This window comes from Arachis duranensis, chromosome 8 (genome assembly GCF_000817695.3).
Source record: "Arachis duranensis cultivar V14167 chromosome 8, aradu.V14167.gnm2.J7QH, whole genome shotgun sequence".
Classification (NCBI taxonomy): Eukaryota; Viridiplantae; Streptophyta; class Magnoliopsida; order Fabales; family Fabaceae; genus Arachis; species Arachis duranensis.
Genome location: NC_029779.3, coordinates 37810 through 56984, shown reverse-complemented (window position 1 = coordinate 56984; position 19175 = coordinate 37810). Strand labels below are relative to the sequence as shown.

The following is a 19175-nucleotide window of genomic DNA, read 5'->3' as shown; positions in this document are numbered from 1 at the left end:
TCCTGATACTCTCCACTTATCTGGGAGGTCACCACTTGTGAGTCGCTGTATATCATCACCTTTGTAGCACCGACTTCTTCTGCCAGCTTCAATCCAGCAATCAAGGCTTCATACTCTGCCTGATTATTTGAAGCTGGGAATTCAAATTTTAGGGAAACATCTATCTGGGTTCCTCTTTTATCTACCAATATTATGCCTGCACTGCTTCCTGTTTTGTTGGAGGATCCATCTACATAGAGTTCCCATGTAGTTGGTTTTTCCTCCTGATCCCCTGCGTATTCTGCAACGAAGTTGGCGAGACATTGGGCTTTAATCGCCGTCCGAGTTTCATATCTTAAGTCAAACTCGGAGAGCTCTATTGCCCATTGAACCATTCTCCCTGCAACATCCGTCTTTTGGAGGATTTGCTTCATGGGTTGGTTCGTACGGACTCTTATTGTGTGAGCTTGAAAGTAAAGCCGTAGCCTTCGTGAGGCTACTACTAAGGAGTAGGCAAACTTCTCTAGTTTGTGGTACCTTAGCTCAGGGCCTTGTAGAACTTTACTGATGAAATATACTGGATGTTGGCCGACCTCGTCTTCTCTTATCAGGGCTGATGAGACAGCCTTGTCTGCTACAGATAAGTATAGGACAAGGTCTTTTCCAGCTACGGGTCGGGTCAGAATAGGAGGTTGGCTTAAGAATATTTTGAACTCCTGGAACACCTCCTCACATTCAGGGGTCCATTCAAACTGACATCCCTTTCTCAATAAGGAGAACAGTGGAAGGGATTTTAGTGCTGATCCTGCCAAAATCTGGAGAGGGCTGCAAGTTGGCCATTTAGCTGCTGGACCTCTCTCAAACAAGTTGGGCTTTTCATCTCCAGGATGGCTCTACACTTATCGGGATTGGCTTCGATCCCTCTTTGTGTTAGCATAAATCCTAGAAATTTCCCTGCCTCCACCGCGAAGGCGCACTTTGCGAGATTTAGTCTCATCCCGTGCAGCCTTATGGTGTCAAAGACTTGTGAGAGGTCCGACAAGAGGTCGACTTCTTTCTTGGTCTTTACCAGCATGTCGTCGACATATATTTCCATTAGCTCTGGGTGTGATGAATGATGTCTTCTCCTAGTCAGGCTCGTACATCGGGATTTGGTTATGCCCCGAGTAGGCATCCATGAACGACAAGTATTGATATCCCGAGCTGGAGTCTACTAGGGTATCGATGCTTGGCAGTGGATAAGGGTCCTTGGGACATGCCTTATTTAGGTCGGTATAGTCCACACACATTCTCCATTTGCCATTTTGTTTTTTGACCAGCACTACATTGGCTAGCCATGTTGGGTACTTAACTTCTCTGATGAAGCCGGCTTCTAGGAGCGCCTGTACTTGCTCCTCCACTACTAGGGCTCGTTCTGGGCCGAGCTTACGTCTTCTTTGTTGTACAGGTCGGGATCCCGGATAGACCGAGAGCTTATGGGACATGAGCTCTGGGTCTATCCCAGGCATGTCGGAGGCCTTCCAGGCGAAGAGATCGGAGTTATCTCTTAGGAGCTTAGTTAACTCTTGTTTTAGGGTTTCCCCTAGGTTGGCTCCTACGTGAGTATTTTTTCCTTCCTCTTCGCCGACCTGTATTTTCTCGGTTTTTCCTCCCGATTGTGGTCGCAGCTCTTCTTTAGCCCTTGCGCCACCGAGCTCTATTGTGTTAACTTCTCTGCCTTTTCCTCTCAGGTTTAGGCTTTCATTGTAGCATTTTCTTGCCAACTTTTGATCTCCCCTTACCGTTGCTATCCCCGCTGAAGTCGGGAATTTCATGCAAAGGTGGGGAGTGGATACTACTGCTCCAAGTCGATTTAGAGTAGCTCTGCCGATTAAAGCATTATATGCTAACCCCACATCGATGATTATGAAGTCTATACTCAGAGTCTTTGACTTTTCCCCTTTCCAAAAGTGGTGTGGAGGGGCAAAAATCCCAGTAGTTTTATCGGCACAGTGGTTATATTGGCGTGTCACCTAATCCATACAAGGTATCGGGGTAGACTCTTAATTCTTTCTCATCCAACTCTAGTTTGTCAAAAGCGGGCTTAAAAAGGATGTCCGCTGAGCTTCCTTGGTCTACTAGGGTTCTATGGAGATGGGCATTTGCTAGGATCATAGTTATTACTACTGGATCATCGTGTCCAGGGATTATTCCTTGCCCATCTTCTTTTGTGAATGAAATGGTAGGGAGGTCGGATGATTCCTCTCCGACCTGGTAGATTCTTTTGAGATGTCTTTTGCGAGAGGATTTGGTGAGCCCCCTCCCACGAACCCCCCTAAGATCATATGGATATGTCTCTCCGGAGTCTGCGGTGGTGGGTCTCTTCTATCCATATCATCTCGCTTTCTCTTTCCATGACTGTCCGACCTTTCTATGAGATACCTGTTAAGCCGACCTTCTCTAGCCAGCTTTTCTATCACATTTTTAAGGTCGTAGCAGTCGTTTGTGGAGTGACCATATATTTTATGGTACTCACAGTAGTCGTTGCGGCTCCCCCCTTTTTATTTTTAATGGGTCTAGGGGGCGGCAGCCTTTCAGTATTACAAATCTCTCTGTATACATCCACTATAGAAACTTTCAGAGGAGTATAAGAGTGGTATTTTCTTGGCCTCTCGAGACCGAGTTCTTCCTTTTTCTTGGTTTCCCTCTCCTTCTCTTTTGTTGAGGGAGGGTGTCCAGGTCGCCAACTCAGGTCTCTCAGCTTAGCATTTTCCTCCATATTGATGTACTTTTCAGCTCTTTCCTGTACATCACTTAGAGAGACGGGGTGTCTTTTAGATATGGACTGTGAGAAGGGACCTTCTCTAAGTCCATTGACTAGCCCCATTATGACTGCCTCTGTGGGCAGGTTCTGAATCTCTAAACATGCTTTGTTGAACCTTTCCATATAGGCTCGTAAGGGTTCTCCGACCTCCTGTTTTATTCCCAAGAGGCTCGGTGCATATTTCACTTTGTCTTTCTGGATAGAGAACCTCATCAGAAACTTCTTTGAGAGGTCTTCAAAACTGGTGATCGACCTCGGGGGGAGGCTGTCGAACCACTTCATCGCTGCTTTCAATAGAGTGGTCGGGAAAGCTTTGCATCGTGTAACGTCGGAAGCATCAGCTAGGTACATCCGACTTTTGAAGTTGCTTAAGTGATGCTTCGGATCCGTGGTTCCATTGTAGAGGTCCATATCGGGGCTTTTGAAGTTTCTCGGAACTTTTGCCCTCATTATGTCCTCACTGAAAGGATCCTCCCCTCCTAGGGGCGGTTCTTCTTGCTCTTCACGGGAGTTCCGGCCTTTGAGGGAGGATTCTAACTTTAAGAGTTTTCTTTCTAACTCTTTTCTTCGTTCCATCTCCTCTTTTAGGTTCTTTTCGGTCTCCTTTTGTCGCTCCCGTTCTTGTTCTAACTGTTCCAGGCGACTGTGGACTAATCCCATGAGTTCGGTTGCATGGGATGGTCCCTCTTTCTCTGATTCGCGACCTTCTGAAGAGTTTACCTTCGGATTTTTTATTCTGGAGGTACCTTCTTCGTGTTGATCATTGGTTCCCTGGTGGAGGGTCAAGTCTGCATCATTATTACCTGTGTCCAGATTCTCTTGTTCAGAATCTGACTCCACATGACCCTCTTCGGGGGATCTGTCCGCCATCATTGGTTGATCTCTCGGGTCCCTGGCAACGGCGCCAATGTTACTGTGGGTAACCGGAGATTAATTGATTGGATGGTGTTGGTTGGCCCAATCGCTTGAAAGAAGAAGCCTTCGAGTGGGTCTGCACCTCAGGGCCTCCGTCCGACTTGCTCGTATGAGGAGAAGGGGGTGGTACCTGCAAGGACACTCCGATGCCTAAGTCAGCACGGGGTTAAGCAGGTTTAGAATGTATTGGAACTTAGAGATACCTGAGGGGTGTTAGCATATTTATAGTGGCGAACTAATAACCACTGTTGGAGTAGTGCCACCTTTTTAGGGTGTTAACCGTCCCTATATCTTAGGGAGGTTAAGATATGGCTCTGTAAAGTAGGTAGAGAGATTCTTGGGGCAGTTACTCTTTTGAATGAGTGTTTATCTGCCAGCTAACCCTCGTACCCGACTTCTTTATAGCAAGTCGTGGTGAGTACGGACTTCATAAGACGAAGATTGGTACTGGGTGAGGCCCAACCCTTTGGTTTAGACCTTTTGCTTAATCCTGGGCCTTTATTATTGGGTCAGGGTATGAACAAATAGTTAATATATTTACAATTAATAATTTTAGTTAATAACTTTTAAATTATATTTTAATTAAATTTATAAAAACAAATAAGTATATGGATTTGTTGTTATATAAAGGTGAAATTAACTGTCTTGTATGTATTCTAATTGAAAAGAATAATGATATATAACTAATAAAAAAAAGACAAATAGGTCTTTGATTTTTTTTTTCGCGGATATTTTTGTCTCTAACTATTGAAAAATACTTTTAAATCCTGACGTCCTTAAAAGTTGGACGGATCAGTCCCTCCGTCCAAATTCCTCTGTTAGACCCAACGAAAAATCTGACGTGGCTCCCGTAATGCTTGTCACGCGTACGCGTCGACATGAATTCTCCACTTTGTATACTTTTTTTCCATTTCTTTCAAGCTATTTTTGCCTTCAGAACTTTGAATCACTCAAATAAACATATCAAGACATCGAATGGGAAAAAAGTAAATTAAATTTAGCAATTTAGGGTGTGTTTGGCTTAGCGTTTAAAATATCAAACGTAGGTTTAGTTTTTTTTTTAAGTTTCACTTTTTAGTTTGGCTATTTTCTATCTCCCAATTTTGTACTTCATTGTTCATATAATTAATTTTGTTGTTTTTTTTATAATATTTTTTCTCTAATACTCTCTCATGGATATTGTTCTTCTTTATATTTAAGTGCTTATGAAAAAGTTAAAAAATAATTTCTCTCATAGTAAATTTTTTTATCACATTTCTTTTAAAATTAAGAAACTAAGCACAAAATTAATTCCTATGGCTCCTTCTCCTACTATTTTCTTCTTCTTCTTACTCTATTTAAAAATGTGCACATTTTAAAATAAGTTTTTTATATTTCTTAATTAAAATTTTTGTACTTTTATTTGAAATTCTTATTTTTTAAGAAAAATATAGAAAGACACAACTATCTTTTATCAATAACAAAGCTTAAAGAAGAACCAGGAAAATTTTTTATTTTTAAAATAATTTCAATAAAAGGGTATTTTTGTAAATTTACATATAATATAAATAGCTTCTTTAATAGAATATTAGGTTTTCCTTCACACAAACAACAACCGGCCCAACCCCTTCCCTGATCCTGAGACGCTGACCCCCGGCTTCAGCCTTCAGCGGCTCATCGTCGTCGGTTTCCCCGTCGTCGGTCCCTGCTCATCTCGATTCTCGTCAGTCCTCACCAAATCGAAGTCCCGGCGGCGCTATTTGGTCTTGCCTCTACTCTGCCCTATGCTCATCTCTCCTTTTTTGCCTCTCGGGCCTCGGCGATTCTGTGTCTGACGGATTCCCGGCGTGCTCCTCTCTCCTTCTCTGCTTCTCAGTGGCTGTTATTCAATAAGTGAAGATTTTTATTTTCTTTTTTTTTTGTTAAAATAAGGAACTGTGATTGCTATTCTTTGTTTTTGTTATGGCTCTATCATATATTCATGTATTTGTAGCTGTGGACAGCTATATTAGTTCTGCAAAATTAGTAGAAAAATTTGAAACAAATTAAGTAAATTCTTCAATTACCAATATAATGAAGATTTTAATGAAAGAATTCATGCTCCAAATAGGTGATTAGAATAGGACAGGGCAAGTGCAGGTGCTTTCCTAATCAAACATAACAGATGAAAGTGAAAATAGGAAAACCAATCGATTCCTCTGGTTTGAGTTCTCTGCATTTTCTCCAGTTTATTTTACTTAGGGAGGAACAATAAATTATCCTGGATGAAATTTTTGAATAATTTGATTTAACAGTTAACACCAATTATTTTCCCCATTCTTTCAGCATGTGAACGCCTTAATATGCGAACGATGCGAACGAGTTTAGAGATTAAGCATTCTTCTATATCACTATTTCTTTCAAGATATAGACAACTTTATTTTTCCTATTTTTAAAATGCTAACTAATATAGATATAGGTATAGCCTATAGGTAGCTATATTTCAAAAGCTAGCAAGTTGACAAGTGATAACTAACTTCTAATTTATGAAGGAAGTCAAACATCGAAACTAGTTTGGTGGCTTGGTAGCTTGATTGAATATACTATTGACTGTTTATTCTTAACTTCTAATTTTGTTGATATGCATTCTTTGATGGTTCAGTTCTGATGCTTAGCTTCTTTCATACTTTTGAAATTTTGCTGTTTCAATATTTTCTTATTGATTTATTACTTATTTAGATATTGCTATGTATTTGTGTTATTTAGGTTGAGTGGTTGATTTTGCTATGGATAACTCTGTCTCTATGGAAGTTGATGGTGGGAATATAACACAAAATTCTGAAAATATGGAAAGATCTAAAACAGTAGAAGATATTAAAAAGAAAAAGACGAAGGCAACAACATCTGAGTGTAGAGATATTTCACAAAGCTTGGACCTGGTGATGATGGTATAGATCATGCTCAATGTGATGGATGCAAACTGAAGTTTAAGGCTGGTGGTAAACAATATGGGACATCGTCACTTAACCGTCATTTAGACAGGTGCGTGAAAATAGACTTTGAGGATATTGGTCAAACTTTGATAGAAATGCAAAATAAAATGGGGGCTCTCAATATAGATAATCATGTATCGTGTGAGATGTTTGCTGCCTTTGTGATTGATTGTGATGTTCCCTTTTCTATTGTTGATAATAAGAAATTTAGGAATTGGGTAAAATACATCAGTCCAACTCTAGGCTTGATTACTAGAAATACTCTTAAGGAGGATGTACTGAAAATTTACTCAAGGAAAAAAGAAAAGCTTAAAAGTACTTTGGTAGCCATTCCTAATAGAGTTTGTTTGACTTCTGATTTGTGGACATCCATCACTACAGAGGGTTATTTATGATTAACTGCTCACTTTGTTGATTTAAATTGGAAATTGCAAAGTAAAATTTTGAGTTTTTGTCATATGCCTCCTCCTCACACGGAATTTGATTTGTCTTCCAAGATTTTTGAGCTTTTAAATGAGTGGAGAATTGAAAAGAAAATTATAACTCTTACACTAGATAATGCATCTGCTAATGATACATGCTAAGATCATTTGAAAAGTACATTAAATATGCATGATTGATTGTTGTGTGATGGGGAGTTCTTTCATATTCGTTGTTTTGTTCATATCTTGAATCTTATTGTGCAAGATGGATTAAAAATTGCTCATGATGCATTAGATAAGTTTAGAAAAAGTGTGAAACATATAAGGGGATCGGAAAGTAGAATGATAAGGTTTAAAGAATGTGTTTCTGCGATTCATGGTTTGAATTTTACAAGTGGGTTGCATCTAGATGTTACTACTCGATGGAATTCTACGTACATTATGCTTGAAAGTACTATCAAGTATCGGAAGGCCTTTGAGTATTTGAAGGCAACCAATCATGCTTATAAGTATTGTCTTTCAGTTGATGAATGGGGGAGAGCTGAAAGGATATGTGAATTTTTATTCTCCTTTTATGAAACGACTAATTTGATTTCTGGCACATCTTACCCTACTTTGAATTTATATTTTTTACAAGTCTATCATATTCAATGTGTTTTGATGGAAAGTTTGAGAAGTGAAGATAAGCTTCTAAGGAGTATGGGAGAAAAGATGATGAACAAATTTAAGAAGTACTGGGAAAAGTATAGTGTCATTCTTGCATTTGGTGCTATTCTTGATCTTAGGCTTAAGATTTCTACTTTAGAGCTTATGTATGAAGAGATTGATGCTGAGACTGCAAAAGAGAAGGTGGAACATGTGAAAAAGAAATTATACAAGTTTTTTAAAAAATATGACAAGAATTCTCTTCCAACTGTTGAAGCACAAGGACCTAGTATTCAATCTTCATCCATGGCCCATACCCCTGAAAGTGCAAGCAAGAAACGACTTGCGATTATTGGCGTAAGTAATGTTTAACACATTTTAATTCTCTTATATTATTAATTGTCATTATTCTATCCTAACAAGATGTGATTATTTATATTTTGCTAGAAATTGATGAAACGTAACCATCAAGCTGAGGTCTCTAGTGGAAAGAATCCACTTGATACATACTTGGAGGAGCCACTTTTGTCAAATGATTACTTTGAAGATTTAGATGTTTTGGAATTATGGAAATTATATGAGAGTCGTTATCCGAAGTTATCAATCATGGCACGTGACTTATTGAGTATTCCAATTACTACGGTTGCATCAGAATCTGTCTTTAGTATTGGAGCTCATGTCATTAACAAATATAGAAGTCGAATGCTGCCAGAAAATGTTGAGGCTGTGATTTATACTCATAATTGGAATAAAGGCTTTGTTGATGGTAATTAAATTGTTAGTTACTAATTTAATATTTATATAATATTTAAGTATTTATATCTTATTCTAAATTTGGGTATTCTTCTAATTGTAGGGTGAACGTGAAGGTGAAGATGTGAATCCTCAAGGTGCTAGGCGAGACAGTGTTTCAACTTCCGGATCAGATTCAAATTTTATTGATTTGGAAGTTGATAATTGATTTATGTGTGTTGATTTAAGGATTTTTTTTTGGTGTCTTGTTGATTTATGGATTATGTTATGTATTTTGTTTTAATTATAGTAGGATTTATGTGTGGTTATGTGTTTGTTTTATTATTATTATGCACTTATGTTTGAGACTTTGAGACTTATTATTTGTTATGTTATTTTTATTATTGTTAATTTCAATAAAAAAAGTTATTATGGTTAATTATAATTTTTTATGGATTAATAATTAATTTAAGATATTACTCTATATATTAAAAAACTAATTCGATGAAATAATTTTATTATAAAATAAAATAATTGTTAGTACTTAGTATGTTAAATTGAATTTTATCATAAAAGAAAAAAATTGGTTAAAAAATATTTAAAAAAAAAAGGTGAGCTGGCCGGCCAACCTGCCAGTCTACCTTTTGGCGGGGCAGGGTAGCAAGTTGAACCCATATTAATTTTGCGAGGCGGACCGACCCTCCCCATATTTGGACGGGCTTTGTCGGGCCAACCCGTTTTGCCACTCCTAAATACAGTACACCTTCCTCAACACTATAACAATCATCATATCTCATCATACCTTAATTTCATTCAACAATATCATACATCAATCCTTCAAATGCATCAATTAAATCATAGTATACCTATCCTAAGCATATACATTCATGTAGGGGTGAAAAAAGGTCAGGCGGTCTGTCAGGGTCCTGCAGCCTGGCCTGTGTTTGTCATGACCTGCCCTGGTCTGTTATAAAATAGGCATAGACTAAAAGCCTTAAAACGTTAATAAGGCAGGCCCAAGCTCACTAATTAGCCTTATTTGGCCTGTCAGGGCTGCTTGGGCCTGTTAAAATATAATTAAATATATAAATAATTATTTATTATTAACAAAATTATGAGATATTTTAAATTTATATTTTTTTATAAATATTTTTGTATATTTTAAATACGTTAAAAATTTAAATTTTTTTATAAATATTAAGTATATGATATATTACATATAAATATTTTATTAAAAAATAATTTTTTTAAATAATATTTTTATTTTTGTCAAAAATTATTAGATCTTTTAACAGGTCAGACTGAATAACAAGTTAGACCTAATACTTTATAAAGAGCCCATAACAAGTTGCATGTATGACAGACCAGACTTGAGTAAAGCCTGATCTGAGCTAACCTGTTTTCACCTCCTACTTGTAACTTTTGGTCTCTCTCTCGTTGGTTTTGTGCCCTAGTTTTTGAGGTGCACGTGCGTGAAGACGAGATAAAGAAGATGGAGAGTAAGGTGTGTGTTGCATTTGTGTAACGGGATGGCGTTATTAGAAATTAGAAGCGTGTGCATGCATGGGCGTCAGAATGGTGAGTCATGATGGTAATTAATGAATGGTTGTGATGAGGCCGGTCTCTGGCAAATAATCCAATGGAAATGTAATTAATAATTAAATTAATTTGTGCGCTTGGTTCAGACATCAACGTCAAGCTAAGCTAAAGGGAAAGTCATACGTTAATATAGATCCATCCATCCCCGAACCCGGCTTGAATAAAATGGTCCCCGTCCCTTTCTTTCTTTCGTAACTACTGTACATAATGCTGCAGCAGCGACAGCGAGCCCGCCACCACTGTCCTCACTCCTGAAATTATATATGTCCTTTCTAACACATACTCGTCAATTCTTATAATTAATAATTACAAATCATTACTTACTATAAGTATATCATATAACGTTATCAAGATGTGAAATAATTCAGATGATATGCTTCTGTCTGTTACGTTACCGATCGGTGGTAGCAATATTAATGCAATAACTGTAGTAATTAACTCTGTTCTGCTCCTGTGGTGGCCGCGTGACTATCCCAACAAGACAAATGTTAGGTCATTAGCTAGGTGTACTGTACACCTTTTTTATGAAATATCATGCTTGTTCAATATGCATGCGTTATCATTTACCATTTCATGAAATTCAATTCAATACTTAATTAAGATAATGTCTCTTTTAAGTATAAAATGGAGGAAGAAAGGTATTAAAGAAAAAGAGCACATTCAAAATGACATTGACAGAATGAACGAGGACCTAGGTAGGCAACCTGTGAAGAATGCGACAGCATTTATTTTTTCTCAAGCCAAATTCATGGTGGTCCTTGTAATACCGTATTGCTAACCAAGTTGTGCTTCAGAGATACCATGTAGGTGTCTCCCACCCATTGGTTGCTCAGTTTTTTATTTTAAAAATTGAAAAATAAAAATAAGATATTTTAAATTTATATTTTATTATAAATATTTTTGTATATTTTAAATATGTTAAAAGTTTAAAATTTTTTATAAATATTAAATATATGACATATTACATATAAATATTTTTATTAAAAAATAATTTTTTTAAATAATATTTTTATTTTTGTAAAAAAAAATTATTAGGCCTTTTAACAGGCTTCAAGCTAGGCCAGACTAAATAACAGGTCAGGCCTAGTACTTTATAAAGAACCTATAACAGGCTGCAGGCCAGACTCAGACCAATTAACTGTATGACAAGCCATGTCTGTTAAGAGCAAAGCCTGGCCTGGTCTGGCCTGTTTTCACCCCTATATTGATGTCATCAAACCAAGAATCATCAATTCAACATCCATCCAACAACACCAAATGCATATCACAATTCATTCAATATCCATCCAACAACACCAAATCCATATCACAATTCTATTCAAGGTTACTAAGTATTAAATATACTCATACATTCTAACTTATCCTATGGTTACCTAATCTAAGTTTTCACAGAACATTATATATTAAATACGTGAAACGTAAACCATACCTTGGCCCATTTTCGCGTATAACCCGAGACACCACCAAGGCACCAAGAACAACCCTCAAAGCTCAAAATCTCCAAGGCAAGGCCTCCTAAACTCCACCAAGCCTCCAAAGTACTCAATCAACTTCAACATATACATATACAAGCCTAATTCACATATATCACATCCAAATTCAACACCCAAACTCGTATAAACTAGAATGTATAGAATTTTGAGAGTCCTCACCTTATATATGTCTTGATTGAGCAAAGGCCCACAAGTTCTTCGAATTAATTTGAACCTAAACATCATGACATCAAATTTCAATAACCAAAGCCCCAAAATTTCAAATTTCAAGAGACTGAGAGGCTGAGATGAGTGGTGTGACTTACCTATGAAATTGATCCAATAGAATCATAGAGCTCGACGCGCTGGATGCGTAGTCGCAAACGGTGCGGCAATTGGAGTTTGGATGAAAAAGTTATGGTGATTTGTTTGAATGTTAGGGTTTTGGAAGCTCTCCTCTTCTCCTTCTAACAATGGCAGCGTGAATGAGAAGAGAAGGGGAAAGGAAGCTGTGTCTTCTTTAAGGGATGGGTCTGGTTGGGTCCACGGATCCAATTTGGACCCAGTTCGATTGGTTCGATTTGTTTGGCTTAATTTTGGGCCAAATTTTTTGAAATTAGTGTTAAAATTTTCGTTTTAAAGAGCTCTATCCTATTTTAATATAAGATTTTTATTCTAATCTTCTTTATTAAAATTTAATTATAATTATGAAAAAAAAAAGTTATAATCAATAAAATATTTTTTGTTTATTTTTTAATTTGTAAAATTTTAATAAAATTCATAGGTAAATAAAAATATAATTAATTTAAGAAAGAGTGAATTTTGTAATTAAAATTAAAAAATTATATAGAAATAAATTATTTGATGAAAGACCAACAAACTATAACTCAAATTATATAATCTCTTTATATTCACCTAGAGATTACAGATTCGAATCTCACTTTTAATTTTAAAAAATAAATTATTTGACGAAAGATTGTTATATATATATATAATTTGCAAATATGATAACAAAAAGTATGACAATTTAGTGGACTTGCAGCAGAAAGGAATACGCAGTGTCATAAGTTCGTCGGCATTTACAACTTGAGCGATTTAGTTGGTCTGATTTATATTGGATTTAATCGGTAGGTTCTGATTCTTTACGTGAAATGGTCTTAGCCAACTGATTTGTCTATATCTGCAACCCAAGCAAGTTAGTTTGGTCTGATTTTTACAATTATAATATTAGAATAATAACAATTTTTGTTAAATTATACGGTTAGTTTTTATATTTTTATTGAAATTGTAAATTGGTTCTTATATTTTAAAAGTTTGTAATTAGATTTCTGTACAAAATATAATTTTGTAATTAAATTCTTAATGATGTTTACTGTAAAAAAAAAAACGAACATTTATCATATTGTCCTCTTTTTTCTTTTTTTCTTCCTTCCCTCTTCAGCCTTTTTTTTCTTTTCTTCTATTTCCTTCACATATCAACATAAAAATAGTAGTTCAATTTATCACAATCATATAAAAATAACAACAAATAAACATATTATAATTTAACAACTAAATAGCTAAAAAAAATTAAAAAACTTTTCTTATAATATTAAAAGCAAAACGCAGGAGAAAGAGAGGAACTCGTGAGCATAGATGCAGTAGATCCAGCATGACAATAGTAAACTGAAGAAGAGTGAGACAAAGAGTGCTGGAGTGGGATACTGTTTTGGAAAGTAAATCGGACCAACACACCCAAACAAAATCCGACCCAGACAAGACCTATCCCCAACACAACCGTCGCAACCTATTGGTTTTTTAGTTGGATTAAATCCCTTGGAGAATTTGATGAACGATAATCAATACGATGACGATGAAGATCTCGCCGCTGCCGAAGATGTTGTGAGTAGTCGAGAGTTGTTGCATTTAGAGTTGGGGCAGAGGGTGGTGGGTGGGTGGGTGGTGGATTGGATTCGATGATAATGTAAAGGCAGAATGCAAGATAGTGGACGGTGGATGGGGTGCTGTTTTGGAAAGTGAAAAAGTGAGAGTGAGAGAGCTGGGGTGGGGTGGGGTGGGGGTGGAGTGGATTCAGATAGCTTAGAGAGTTTTTGGTCATTTTTAAATGGTTAAATTATACATTTAGTTCCTATACTTTTACTAAAATTGTAAATTAGTTTCTGTTGTCAAACACATATAACTCGCATATTTAAAATAGCAAATATGTTGACGTATATTATGTTAAATCAAACGTTGTTTGAATGATAGGGATTAAATTACAAAATTTAATTTTGTTTAAAGACCTAATTACAAAGTTTTAAAATATAAGGAACAATTTACAATTTTAGTGAAAGTATAAGACAACTGTGTAATTTAACCCAGAGTAAACTACCATTTGTACCCACAAAAGTTGAAAACGTTGACATATCTACCCATAGAAAAAGAAAATTACCATTTGTACCCATGAAAAATGATTTTTACAAGCAAAATTATCCAAACCCTAAAAAATTACCTAAAATCCCTAAATTACCCTTATCTTCACCACCACACCACCTCCTTCACCCAAACCCCTTTCTAACCCTAACCCTCTTCACCCAGCCACCACCCCTTTTTTTCTTTCTAACACACTCTCACCATTAATTCCCACTCAGTCCCCACCGCTACTCCAATGGCTTCTTGCCACACCCTCCTCTCTTTCATCCTCACAGTCATAGCAACACTTGTTGCCGTTTTTCCGGAGAAAAAGAGCACCTTCATGGTGCAAGTACACCATGAAGCCAAGCCCTCCATCTTCCCAACCCACAAGCACTGGTACGCTTCCCACTAAACACTCCATCATCCTCATCTACTCATTACCTTACCACCACTACCACCACTACTAACCCCAAATTGCCCTGTTTCCGTTCTTGCAGCCTCTAGTGTCAGTGTCAGTGACCACCCCTCCTTCTCTCCTTCCCTGTCTCGCTCTTGCCGACCAGAGGACCTTCGCACCCACCCCGCCCCTGCTTCGCCGTTGTTAGCAACCCTAGAGCCGCAATGCCCCCTTCTCCTCTTTTCACCGTCGACCACCCTCACCTACTGGGGCTACCTTCTCCTCATCACCGAACCAGTGTCCCTGACGGGCCACCGCACCAGTCGCCACCACCGCGGTCCCTTTGTGAACCAAATTTGCAGTGAGCTCTCTCTCTCTCTTTCTATCTCTTTCACCATTTTTCTTTTCTCCCAGAAAAAGTGAATCCAAATACATGAGGCTTCTGTGTTTGATTGTTCAAATTTGATCCTCTCTCCTCACTCTCTTCTCACCTTGGATCTGTGTTCTTTTTCACCCTATTTCTATTAGCTTTCTCCATGACACCCTTTTCAATGTTTTGTTCCCTCAAACAGCTTCAGATTTCGCTGAAACCAAGATCCAATTTTGACTCTCACCCATCGTCATCCATTTCAAATTCTTCTCTGGATTGATTTTGATTCCTCCAAAGGTGAAGGTTATGGTGATGAAGGAGTGGCAATGAGGTGGTTTGTGGCAGAGATGGTTTGTGGCAGAGAAATGGAGGTTAGATCGGAGAGTGTTCATGTGATGCGAAGAGAGAGATGGGGTATGATGGTAGCAGTGGTAATGATAAGGGTATTTTGGGGTTTTTAGATAATTTTTTAGGGTTTGGATAATTTTGCTTGTAAAAATCATTTTTCATGGGTACAAATGGTAATTTTATTTTTCTATGGGTAGACATGTCAGCGTTTTCAACTTTCGTGGATACAAAGGGTAGTTTATTCTTTAACCCAACAATTTTTGGTTAATCCTATCAAACCGGTAAACCGACTCCCTCGAGCTTGAGCGGTTCGACCCCAAACATTTCTTATAAAAGGCACAAAAAGCCAAACTCTTGGCTTCTTCTCACGTTGTCAGTTCTGTCCTCCCCGCCGTCCAGCCACTGCTCGCGTCTGCACCGCCCCTTTCATCTGTGTTCTTCCGTCTCTTCTATTCCTCTCTGTCGCCTACGTCACTTCTGTTCTGAGCTGCCCTTTTGCCGTCGCATCTGCCGTTGTCTCCTCTCTTGCCGCCGGCGCCGACGGGTTCTGATTTGCCGTTGAGCTTATCTTCTCTGGTCAAGGAGTGTTTTTTGGAAGCAGAAGCAGCGTAGAAAGCTTGTGAGGAGCCAACTCTTATTATCAATAGTTTTGGGTGTAGATCCAATTTCAGTATGGCTTCATTTGGATTATACCAAACGAGAAAGAAAACATTGTAATTTTGTGCATCTGAGGGCTTAACAAGAAGATTCCCCCTATTGAGCGCGAACAGAGGCGCTTGTTCACGTCAACCGCAGAACCCCGTTCTTTCCAAAGAGCAGCGAGTTGTGTTGTCTGCAATTGCAGTTTCAACACTTCCAGGAGACGGGTACCTCAGATCCCTCCCATCATTTTTTCACATTATGTGTTAGATTCTTAATTTGAGTTTTTATTTTTCTTTATTTTCTTCAGTTCCATATGCAAACTTTTTTTAAAGATCCAATTGTTCTGTTAGGAGTGTTAGTTTTGATTTTCACCATAATGTAAATAATATCACTAATGAAAACAGTTTTGATTAAATGCTTATTTAAGATCCAATGCCATTTGTTGTTTAAACGGGACAGAGTCTAAAATTCTTACAAGCTATTCAGTTTTACATACAGAACGAGGCTTAAAGAATTTATTTCGACCCTCACGGTGCATAGCATTATCAAACAATCCATGCATGTTAAATATCCCGCTATGATGCTCTTGTAAAATTTTGGCCAACTAGTTCTCTTCAATGAACGGTGTATATGTGTGTGGCTATGTGTAAATTCTGCTAGTATTACAATTGCAAGCCCAATGCACATGAAATTCCGTTTTTAACTAGTGGCAACTGACTATATGCTCCTTTGAGATGTGTGTGCAGGATCACTGTCGATCCTGTGGGAGAACTTTGTGGAACGAACATTCATCAAATCAAATGGTATGATACTAGTAGGGAGTGATACACTAGTTTAAGTATTATCCTTGAGGAGCTTCATAGAGCAACACTTTTATATGCAGGCTTTTACATTATTCTTTTCAAAGTCAATTTTGGATCTTCTTCTGTGATCGTCCTCCTGGTACAGTCCCCAGTCTCAATCCTCCAGGAAGGAGGATCTGCAATCCAATGCATGGGTACAGTCGCTTGGGTGGAGGAGCACGTTCCAGCAGCTCGCCGCCACCGTCCCCACGTTTCCGCCATGGCCGGAGCAAGGGCAGCAGCTGCAGCAGAGGTTCATCAAAGGAGGACACTAATTCGATGGAGAAATTGGCCTTTCTTCTCATGTCGGCAGTTTTCAGAAGGAGAGGGTTGCTTTTGTTTGCGCCCTTGTTGTATATTTCGGGGATGTTGCTGTACATGGGTTCTTTGAGCTTTGATGTTGTGAGTATAAAAGATGGTGTTGTTGTTGTGCACAAGCGTGCTCCTCCCGGTTCAGTTTATAGAAGTCCTCAGGTCTTTGAAAAGCTATGGCCTTTCATGGTGGATGAGGGTGCTCAAGCCAATGCTAATGCCACTGGAAATGCGGTATCCAATCTTTTCTTCTCATTTCAATTTTTATTCTACCTTTCGTGTTTAGTCCAGTGGACCAATATTACCTCAATTCATGTTTGAAGAAGTGAACCTCGGCAATGGTGAAGAAGGCTTTTATTTGTTGTTCTTCATTTAGTTTACCAATTAAAGATAATTGATATTTGCATGGAGCTGTCTGAATAACTACTTCCAATAATGACATTCTGAATTTTGATGACTTGTACATTCTATTGGATTGCTTGGTAAAGGTTTGAGGAGTGTCAGCAAGATAATATTTCGAGGTTGCACTATATATTGTTACAGCTAACTCGGGGGAGGGGGGGGGGTCCATTTTTTATTCTTTAATGGGTGATGTAAGGGTGCAGTTAGCTAAACCTCTAATTTTATAAGCACAGGAAATATAAAACAAGGGGAAACACACAGATACGGTCCATCACTAACTTTGCATTAACAATATTTACACGGAATTCCGCAAATAACTTGCGAGTTACACGCTAGTTATTGCTGCAACAGATATATGAGTGCTTATATCATTAGATCTACTAATTTAGGATCAATAGGTCTAATACCTGATGTGCAGCTGTGTAGGGTTGACAACAGCGACAAATGGGCCAAGTGGGAGTAAATACCAAGTTGGTGCCACTTGAGCTAACGAATTGTCATAGTATTTTCAGCCATGGAAAACTTGTTACTGAATAAATATTCATTTTCATAATTCCTAGTATATTGTCCATTTCTTTTAATAATATGCTTTTGGCCATGACTGAATAAAGATGGAAATCATGCAGTTGATGAAATCATGGAATCTAAAGGAGCATAAAGGGTGGAAGCCTTGTGCTAACAAAAGTGTTCCTCAAACAGGTCTTTGCTCCTCTGAATGAGAAGTTGTGTAATCCTGAAATTTTGTTTTTGTTTCTTGTTGCATAAAGCATCAATTTATTCACATTTATATCTTCTGTATACTTCCTTTCTTGTTTATTTTGTTCACCATTAACCTTTTAGATCATGAGTCTCCATCATTTCATCTCATGTGTTTGTTATCTTTGTTGAAGCAATTATCTAACTTTTTCTCATTTTTTTTAAATTTTAGAATTGCCAAAGTCAAATGGGTTCCTTATAATTGAAGCAAACGGTGGCTTGAATCAGCAACGCCTTTCGGTATGCCTATTGATGAAACCATATTTTTTTTTTCAGAACTTTATGTATTGTGAGTTTTACATCATATGTGGTGTGCATGAATGGTGATTCCATTCCGTGTAATAAGGGAAGGCCATTTTTGCTATAGAAAGAAATGGTAAATCCACATTATTCCTTGGTTTACATAGCCATGTATGGAGCATGGAAGCACCTTTCCTCCTACAAAAGGAAGGATTGAAATTTCATGCTGTACGAAATGGGAAACCTTCATTAGTTTTTACGGAATGACAACTATGGCCCTTGTTAAATTTCTATACAATTCAAATTTTTAGCTCTGAGGAGCATCTATGTTTATTTCGATAAACCTTGATTCAGTTCCACTTTGATTCCATATATCAAACTAGATTACAGTGATATTCCATTCTCATTACATTAAATCACTGTTCTGTGTATCAAAGTAATGGATGGGTGCAATGCAACTTTAAATCCTGTGCATAGGAGAGATTGAAAGTGCTATTAATGATCTACAAAAATGATTTGGTTTTGAAAATCTATGCCTAGCGAGTTATGCTCTATGAAGTTGCTGAATGTTGTTCTCTAGGTCATTTTGCTTTGAATGGAAGTATGGTGTACTCTGTTAGGAATATCAGATAAAGAAACTAGACAAACTGACAAAGGACATTAATACTGGGGATTGCTGTTTGCCATGCATCATATTTCCATATTGCCTTTTATCAGAATATTCAAATTTTTATATTGTCTTGGTACTTACTATACTAACTATCATACAGATATGTGATGCTGTTGCTGTTGCTGGACTACTAAATGCAACTCTTGTTATTCCAATATTTCATTTAAACAGTGTGTGGCGAGACAAAAGGTAAACTTCTTTTGTTCCACTTAATTTCGGAATTGGCAACCTGAATACATTGGTTATTTGATTATTCATGTTAATTGTTGTGAAATACTAGCCAC

The 19175-nt window shown here is 37.5% G+C and overlaps 3 protein-coding genes across 3 annotated transcripts in view; all 3 read left to right on the top strand.

Moving 5' to 3' along the window:
- Nucleotides 1-7412: 7412 nt before the first annotated feature.
- Nucleotides 7413-8676, top strand: LOC107459968 (zinc finger BED domain-containing protein RICESLEEPER 1-like). The gene is made up of 3 exons (XM_016078287.1): nt 7413-8072; nt 8163-8441; nt 8572-8676. Exons 1-3 carry the CDS (start codon nt 7413-7415, stop codon nt 8674-8676), a joined length of 1044 nt encoding a protein of 347 aa, XP_015933773.1.
- A 5499-nt stretch (nt 8677-14175) lies between these two features.
- On the top strand, nt 14176-15181 carry LOC127741065 (uncharacterized). Its single transcript, XM_052252460.1, has 2 exons — nt 14176-14308; nt 14410-15181. The coding sequence occupies exons 1-2, from the start codon at nt 14269-14271 to the stop codon at nt 14730-14732; spliced, it is 363 nt and encodes a 120-aa protein (XP_052108420.1). The 5' UTR covers nt 14176-14268; the 3' UTR covers nt 14733-15181.
- A 225-nt stretch (nt 15182-15406) lies between these two features.
- The window catches only part of LOC107460069 (O-fucosyltransferase 9), a 9820-nt gene continuing 6051 nt past the window's right edge, over nt 15407-19175 (top strand). The window contains exons 1-6 of the mRNA XM_016078390.3: nt 15407-15893; nt 16416-16472; nt 16553-17057; nt 17852-17924; nt 18154-18221; nt 18992-19080. Of these exons, the coding sequence (XP_015933876.1) occupies nt 16659-17057; nt 17852-17924; nt 18154-18221; nt 18992-19080 (629 nt within the window). The 5' untranslated portion in view covers nt 15407-15893; nt 16416-16472; nt 16553-16658. The remainder of the gene's footprint in view (nt 15894-16415; nt 16473-16552; nt 17058-17851; nt 17925-18153; nt 18222-18991; nt 19081-19175) is intronic.

Coding starts and splice junctions, on each gene's coding strand:
- LOC107459968 (XM_016078287.1), top strand. CDS start 7,413: ATGATAAGGTTTAAAGAATGTGTTTCTGCGATTCATGGTTTGAATTTT. Junction 8,073..8,162: donor AACGACTTGCGATTATTGGC/GTAAGTAATGTT, acceptor ATATTTTGCTAG/AAATTGATGAAACGTAACCA. Junction 8,442..8,571: donor TGCCAGAAAATGTTGAGGCT/GTGATTTATACT, acceptor TTCTAATTGTAG/GGTGAACGTGAAGGTGAAGA.
- LOC127741065 (XM_052252460.1), top strand. CDS start 14,269: ATGAAGCCAAGCCCTCCATCTTCCCAACCCACAAGCACTG. Junction 14,309..14,409: donor TTCCCAACCCACAAGCACTG/GTACGCTTCCCA, acceptor CCGTTCTTGCAG/CCTCTAGTGTCAGTGTCAGT.